The sequence below is a fragment of the Lygodium microphyllum genome, chromosome 3 (genome assembly GCF_053477565.2).
Source record: "Lygodium microphyllum isolate KBCC chromosome 3, Lygodium_microphyllum_v1.1.10, whole genome shotgun sequence".
Classification (NCBI taxonomy): Eukaryota; Viridiplantae; Streptophyta; class Polypodiopsida; order Schizaeales; family Lygodiaceae; genus Lygodium; species Lygodium microphyllum.
The window spans coordinates 104361843-104370172 of NC_141137.1; the positions used below are offsets into that span (position 1 = coordinate 104361843).

The 8330-nt window shown below is 44.2% G+C and overlaps 1 protein-coding gene across 2 annotated transcripts in view; it reads right to left on the minus strand.

The window, feature by feature from the left end:
• LOC148038697 (transducin family protein / WD-40 repeat family protein) overlaps nucleotides 1–7932 on the minus strand; it is a 137299-nt gene extending 129367 nt beyond the window's left edge. For both annotated transcript variants that reach the window (XM_087674380.1, XM_087674372.1), the window contains exons 1-2: nucleotides 7496–7932; nucleotides 6476–6905 (exon numbers count right to left, since the gene is read on the minus strand). In XM_087674380.1, coding sequence (XP_087530506.1) covers nucleotides 6476–6905; nucleotides 7496–7696 — 631 coding nt within the window. In that variant the 5' untranslated portion in view covers nucleotides 7697–7932. The remainder of the gene's footprint in view (nucleotides 1–6475; nucleotides 6906–7495) is intronic.
• Between the last annotated feature and the right edge of the window lie 398 nt (nucleotides 7933–8330).

The window sequence follows — 8330 nt, forward strand, 5'->3', positions numbered from 1 at the left end:
TTCTTCAACAAGGCACACTGGTATCCATGGCTTCTTTACCAACAAATGACTAGACTATTGGGTGCTCCTATTGTGGCATCACCGGTCACACCACTGATGCTTGCCAACTTCGACCTTTGCTCCCCACCCCCCCACCCCCGAAGTATATGCATCTTCCACCAAGCACTCGTGCCACCTCTCCTTTCTAGACTACAGAGATCGTTCTACATCGACTATCAAAGTATTATGCTCAAGGCAATAAGCCGCAACCGATGCGCACTAAGTTCTTTCAAGCACACGGAGGCTCTAAGACCTTATGAGGGGATAAGCCCTCCTGGAGACCACCCCACTGCGCAGAGGTTTTCCCCACCTACTTTCGAGTACAATGGCTTCCATGGCCCATATCTCCTCCACAATCCACTCTCCTGAGAGCCCGCGATTGTTCCCCACCCTTGGCTCATCTTGAGCCTCCTTCCCCACCCTCTTCCACTCAGGTTCAAGAGGCCACTTCAAGGTGCTTTCCGGCCTCTTCTTCCAAGCCCCACACTTCATCATCTAATGCTTCACAATCCGTGAGCCATGAGTGGTTGGGTTCCCTTTCTCTCTCAGACTAGGATTCAAAGGGGGATTTTCTTACTTCACACTCAAAGAGGGCTTCCACTTTTTCTTCGGCTTCAAAGGGGGCTCCTACGTCTACTCCTTCCAATTCAGAGAGGGACCCTATGTGCCATGAAGTTCTTCACACACCACCACCTTTCACTTTCGAGGAGTGGCTCTCCTTTGAACAGTCATTTCCTCTACTCATACCCCGAATCTAGAGAATCTACCTAGATCGGGGCCCTTGGATCTTCAGCAACGACTTGGTAGCTAGACCTTCGTATTCCTTCCAACATGAAGTCACGGAGCTAGTGGCTTCTCTCCCGAGGTTGAGTTTCGGGTTCTACCGCTCATTCAATCTCTTGACTATCTTCAAAGGTCTTCTTTGAAGTGGTATTCTCAAATTATAGGGTGGATCTTCTTTGTCCCTTAGTCAGCATGGAGCCAACTCCTGAGATCGAGTACGGGCATATCCTTATGGTTCTCAGCACCACACAAAGTCCGACATTCCTACTATGCATTGCATGTTTTCATCATCTTTGTACTAGGGCACTTGGGCAAGTGAACAATTTCCCCACGAGGAACACTGTCCAAGTGGCACCTGCTATATGAGCATTCTTCAACATATAGCATTCCATCTCCACCTCACTCTTCTCTTGCTCCCCTTTTTGGGCCTAAGAGGGGGTTTGAGAAACTCTTCACCCACAATTTTGCATTCTGCATTTTGCGTTTAGGGTTTCGCGTTTTGCGTTTAGGGTTGCACAATGGATAGCCCCAAAAAGGGACTAGGCGCCCACAGTGGGGCACCAGACAGCCGGCGCTCTCCCTCTGGGTGCCACCCTAGACAGTCTCTTGCCTATTTATAGGCTGCCTCTATCACTCATTCAATACGGTTGATTTATTCAGTCTTCACCTCTTCTCTCCAGCCTCTCCACTGCCCTCACACCCCTTCAAGAGGACATTGCGGTTCATGGTTCGTGGCTATCTTTATCATCTTCCTTGTGCTATAGCACCCTTGTTCCCTTGTATCACATTCACTCCATGATTCAAAACTTCATCATTCCATTCATCAAAGTTTCTTCTCTCTTCTCCTCTTCTCTTCTCCATATTTGCCGAGTTCACTCTATGTTCCTCCCCGCAAACCTTACTGTCTCGCCGGTACGTCGTCTTTTAGTACTATATTACATCACATAGGGACAAATCAATAACATCAACTTTAAAAATGTGTCCACCATTTTTGTAGATCTCATGTTCTCTCACATTGACATAAGAAAAGATTCCTCAAATCACCACATGTATGCATCTAACACCTCTTAGATCGTGTCCATCACAACGCATCTACAAAACCCTCTCTCAACCTCTTTTATTTGGTTGTGTCCTTGCAATTCCTATCAAAAAGCTATACTCAAAGTAACTGACAAGAAGTCAACCAAGTCAAATTTCAAGATCAAATAAGTAATACAACAATTAATGCTTTTATGTTCAATGCATGGGTGGCAACGTTCTACCAATTATATGTAACAATTCCGATCTCTAAACCGCACCCCTCATAAGAACCTCCTCTTACAAAAAAACAAAAAAAAAAAAAAAATCCAAAAGACTGATTGTTAGTATTATGGAAATTTTTTTAATTCCCTCCTTCCCCCAGCCAACTGTCGTGCTGGGGGGGAGGGAGGGAAGGCGGGATGACTAAGCATCCTTGTTGGATGCCATGGAGGGGACAAAGCCATGCCGGATGCCGCGTGGGGCAAGGAGGATCCCCTCCCCTCAGCTATAAAAGCATGTGGGAGGAGAGTAGGAGGGAATGACTGGCCGTAGAGGAGGGAATGGGAGGCTGACGTCGCTGCGGAAATCGTCGAGAGGAGAGGATAAATGCCGCACCGCTCTACTGGCCGAGAGGGAGGAGGGATTGACGAAGATCCGCCGCTGACGTCCGCCTCCTGACCGCCAACACCCCTCCTGAGGGAGTCGTCTTCTTCCTCCACGTGCTTTTTGGAAGCTTCTTGAAGCTTCTAAGGGGGCTATCATAAGCCCCCTTTCATATTACACCCCCCCACACATTCTTTCTTGTGGGCTTCCTCCTAGCCCTTGTTCATGTGGGTTTAATAACCCCCCCCCCCCCCCCCGGGAATCCAAAGCCCTTATTGTGGTTCTTATACCCCCTCCCCGAGATTTAAAACCCTCCCCGTGGGTTTTTTTCTTTCCCCCCACATAATGCTTTAGGGACCTTTAAGCCCTTTCATATTGAAAGCCCCCTTAATCCTTTCTTGTGGGCTTCCTTCAAAGCCCCCTTTTCCGTGTTGTCCCATCCAAGCTTTTAAAAGCCCATTAAGTTTTTTTTCCCGCCTCGCGTTCTTACACAAAGGTTCATCTTAACCTCAGGGTCCCTTAGATCCCCCTTTCTATTGGCCTTCACAAACACCCTTTTTTCCCCCTTAGGTTCCCCACAAGTCCCCATTAGCCAAATTTAAGGAGGAAACCTATAAAGCCTTCTAAAGCCGACTCTGAAAAACGGTGCAATCGGTCACAAAGGAAGTTTCCCGTTCGAAGAAGATCGGCCAAGATCATAAATCTGCATCCAAGACGGAAAGGCCGCATTCGCGATGGCTCCTAAGAAAACACAAGGTGCAACCGCAAGAGAATCGTCTCCTAAAATCCATGTGGACATTTCACCACAAGTCCAAGTTCTTCTTTCTAAATTTGATTAACGTCGTAATATTTCAATTATGCATGGATCATTTGAGGAATAAGGATGCATGCTTTTTTCGATTGAAAATACTTTGGCTAATAAATCACAATTGAGGGATTCGGTCATTAGTATTTTTCAATAAAATGAATAAAATAAAGTGAGCATAAGATTTCTATGCATTTCTAGCAAGTCGGTTTTATGCATTGCAAAGTAATAAAATTAGATTAATTAATGTCAATTTTTTTCAAAACGAAATTATGATAGTACACTTTGATTAAGCATGGAAGGAATAAACCACGTATCGCATTATTGAACATCTTTTTCGAAATGATTCTTAAAGAAAGTTACTAGCAACCATAGGAAATTACTAGGGCTGCATAAAGAAGATTTAACTCTAGGCAAGTGGCCTAAAAACTCAAATCAACGAAAGGTTATGTAAGTTCAGCATACGACAAATTCATTCGGAAATAAAAGTAAAAAAAGGCTGCTTGTTTAAACATAAAATCCTAAAGGCTAGTAGCATGAATCTTGTTGCATGTTATAGGATGATAAATTGGAATTAAGCTATAACTTAACCTATGCTTTCATCTTAACCCAAAAAGTTAGGGTTTGTAAATCAACTTATACGTAGGCAATGAAGCATGTGGTTATGGAAATGGTAGTGTAATTATCTTCAAGAATAGACAAGTTAAATTGGTTTAAACCTAAACACCTAAAACCGCGAGGTACTCATTTAGGAAGGGTTAATTCAATGCAACATATCCCAAAGAGCTAATTAGGATTAGCACGTTGAGGACATTACCTGATCACTCTTATTGCTAAAGCTGAAACTCTTAAACCTAAAGACTTAGCCACATTCACGGAATGTAGGGACAATAGGACGTACTTGCGAGAGACGATCTAGGGTTTCTACCCTAAGGATCGCTCACTAAAAAGATGAAACTCGGTTTAAACTTGGAACCCTAGGACCGACAACGTCGGCCTAGTGCAATCAGAAACGGATTGGTATATCTAATCATGATTTCGTGATTATAAGACTCCATTCGATGGGTAAATAGTCCCATAGTTCGATGCGACACTTGTGCAACAAATTGCAGAGTCGCATGATCTTATGATTTGATCACAAGGAAATGGCAAATTCCTCGGAATGAGATTGGCAAATTTTTACGCAAGTTTATCTTTCAAGAGGATGAATAATTATCCTGATATAGTACCTTTCTTAGATAAAGTAACTAAGATACGGGGACTAGATATTTGCTTGGAAGCAAAGGACCAATCAATAAATTGGAATAACATATTTACTGCTAATAGAACTTAAGTTTTTGTTAAGTTGGGTTAATAGGGTACGGCCCTAACCCAAGGATCTAAGGGTTAACAGATAAACCCCTGAGGATCTTGCCAAGTCACAATCGATCCCAGATCGAGTGCTGGATGCATTCGAAAAGAAGGATTCGCTCCTTAGCAGTTGGCCAAAAATAACAACCAATGAAAATGATTGTGCTTGTAACAGTTTTAAGAGCACTGTTTTGCTTTGTTTGCTCAAAGAATTAAAGGATGAAAAGATATCTAATGCTTCAGGTTGAAGGCCTGAAGGAAGAGGCAGCTTCAGTTACCCCCGACTGCCTGCCTGACCCTAACCAAGGGGGTTGTTAACCGCACCGGGAAGGTAGACCGAACCTGCCACGAGAGGTCTCTCCGTTGAGCGCTACTTGGAGCAGGAGGACGCTTGGATGCCAGAGGGGGCTCTAGCCGTAAATCCCTCGCCTTCCGAGCCCTACACAAGAGGCCAACGTGACTCGGGATTGGATCTCGAGGCCCACATACTAGTCTACAGACAGAATCTTGGATTAGTAATCCCTATGGATTGCTGGATAGCCTTCGGACGGATTATAAATAAGCCTACAGGCTGGACTTTATGTATTTCAAAGATAAATATGATAACATGTTGAAAAGGAACTTGTTTGACATTGCTTTTCTATGTCAAGTGCTATGATTACGTGAAGGAACCGGTGCCTAACGGACTAATTAAGGAAGCTATTTGATGCATGTCCAACTAAATGTGGTAGGTAATTAGATAACTAAAACAACTTGAGGAAAGTGCGGTGGATGTGGCCATGAATCCGTCCTACGGATGAATGGTCCCGGTTGGCCACGAACTTTTCTCAAATCACGATGGACAACAAGAAGATCGTTTCAAAGGATGCGAACAGCAAGGACACTAACCTAGAATCTAAGTTATAATAATCCCGATTTACGCTGTTTTAGGGAAACAGAATGGAACTATGCCTTATGGCAGAGAGGTCGAGCCTTGCATCCCTCTCGTTTCCCATTCTCCTTGAACCAAGTGCAGCGTAAATCCGCTTCAGACCTGGCGTTTCTACGTAAAGTAGTTCGCTCAGGTTCGACGCTAGTTGCCGTTTAAAAAATGACCATTAGGAAAAACCCTGATTCAGGTCAGTCCTAAGTGGAAACGGCCAGAATACTTCCGCCACGTAACAGACGCGGAAAGTCCTAGATCGCAAACCCCGTAACATTCCATGGGAGTGCCGGGCGAAGCTTTCTAGACATCCTTTCCGATGGACTGCTAAGACGTGTCCTGAAGATAACAGGTGGACACGTTGCATTATAGTTGGCTCCTCTATTTCCAACTAACTGCACATGATTGTAGCCTTCCCATGCCAATGATCAAGTCAAGATATCAACTGGACACACTAATGCACTACAAATATTAAGCAATGTTCAGGATTCAGAATATGGAAGAGCTGCCTGCTATCAGAGCTACACTCAGCTAAATTGCATGTGCTCTACCATGCAACTGTTCCCAGTACCTAGGATGTATTTTATGGAGAAGATGATGTAGCTTGCTAAAAAGCCAGAGCTCTCCCCTCTTATCATTTTCCAAAATTTCAACTCTGTGTCAAACATAACAATGATCTCAGACCTAACCACTGGAGACTACTGCAGAACTCAGTAGACTCCCTTCCTCTTGTTCTTTGGCATGCCTATCAGCATGTATAACCTTGAACCATTTGTTCACTTATGGACAGTTCAAATCAAGTGTAATCCACATAAAAAGGCCAACAAAATTAAAGGTTGGTTCAAACAAGAAAAATTTTCCTCAAATACATGCTGAAAGATATGTAACATTAAATACAAAAATGAATTCATCAGCTAACAAGAAGTCATACCCAAAACCACCCTTATAAATACCTGGGCGTTTCTTTACTATTCGCTTCTCTGATGATATACTGGGTTCAACTTTCACGCCCTTCAGCTTGGCTGCTGGAGATTGTTTTGTTAGCTGAGCATCAGAGGACTCCTCGTCACTACGTGTTGGTACAGCTGATGGGGGTCGAGACCCTAGTGGTTTTGTTTGATCCCCTGCCACTCTTATATTAGGCCCTGATTTCAAGCTCTGGTTGGAGAACCCATTCGAACCAGGTATGACCAAAGGTGGCTTGCTAGATTGAGCCTTTTCATTGATGCCTTCATGCTTGACGCGAGGTTCAACATCCTGCTCAGACTTAACTTTCGCAGGTGAGACAGAGGAGCTCTCCACTGAAGACCTGGGCAGAAGACGGTTCTGTGCACGAGTAAGCTGTGCCTCTGCTTCTGTTAGTTTTTTGCGTGCTTCTACCAGCTGCAAGGTAACTGGACAATGTTAAAACGGGATTAAGATATACCCACATTTCAGCTTCTAGCAATTGTACCATCATTTGAGAAATCTACAAAAAAGAATTCTCATCCACTAACTTACATGTCTGAGTCTGCAAAACTACAACTGAGAAGGGCAGCAAAAGAAGGGCAAAGAACCAGAAGCACCAGTACATGTACAATATACAGCAAAAGAAGGGCAAAGAGACCATGAATAATAGCTCCTTAACAGCTATTTAGTGGCCTTTACTAATGATACTTAATCCGTATGCACAAGCCTATCATACTACCAAAAACTCCTTCTGGATTTGGTGCATAAGGTGAATAAAAATAAATTCATTCGAGCCAATGGACTGCACTAATCCAGTAATCTAGAATAGATGATCCACGCTTCGCAACAAATTGAAAGTATTCATTTGGAAGAGATTCAATCGTTTGTGAAGATTTAGACAATCAGGGTTCCAAAACTCGTCAGCATTCGAAGGCCTAAAATCGCCTGTCTCCTAAAAAATACTGTTTTTTATTGCAGGCACTGAATCCAAATGTACTGAAACAACGATCTGGACGTATCAGAACCTTTGCCTCCGCCTTCCGAAATTCCTCTTCAGCAGACCGAACCTCGGTGCGCCTCTCATCAACAAGCTTGACAAGCCCCTCAACCTGCTCCCGGATTGCCAGCTTGACACGCTCTCTTCCATCGTCGTCCATATCAACCCGGGCACGCTTGGGTGCAGGATCGTCTGTGGTCGGCGAGGAGGGGATGCGGCCTCGCATCATTTTTTATGTTTGTGCAGCTGCGGCGATGGCAGCAGGGCCCTTCGAGGGGTGGCGGGGGATAGATCATGCACATATAGGGCAATCTGGCGAGCGCGAGCGCTCACACTCTCTCTCTCTCTCTCTCTCTCTCTCTGTCTGTGTGTGTCTACATACGATCCTCACAGAGCGTCTGAATCAAAGACGATGCAGGTCCTGAACGAGAGACACTGAAAGAAACCATGAAGCTGACCGGCCCAGCCAGTGTCCTCTGAGAAATTTGTGTATTTTGAAATATTTTATTTAAAATTTAATATTTGCATCAAACGTTTCTGTTCAATGTTTCCCATACATATGTGAAGGTGAGACGTCATCCAGGCCTTTCATTACCCAAGCTGACACGTCAGCTCCTTTCAACAATGCTGTTGAGCACTCTCCAGCACTCTAAAGTTCTCATGAGTACAAAGCTCTTCCCTCTCTCATGAGCACAAAGCTCTTCCCCTCTGGCACATGTCAGCTCAATCGACAAAGAGGTAGGATACACGTAAGTCGATTTCACCTATGCCAATCCATGAAGTCTAAGTTTTCATCGTGCAACCAGGAATCTTTTACTTCAACTTTGCTAAACGGGATACTCCTAGTCTAACGTGGTACCCTC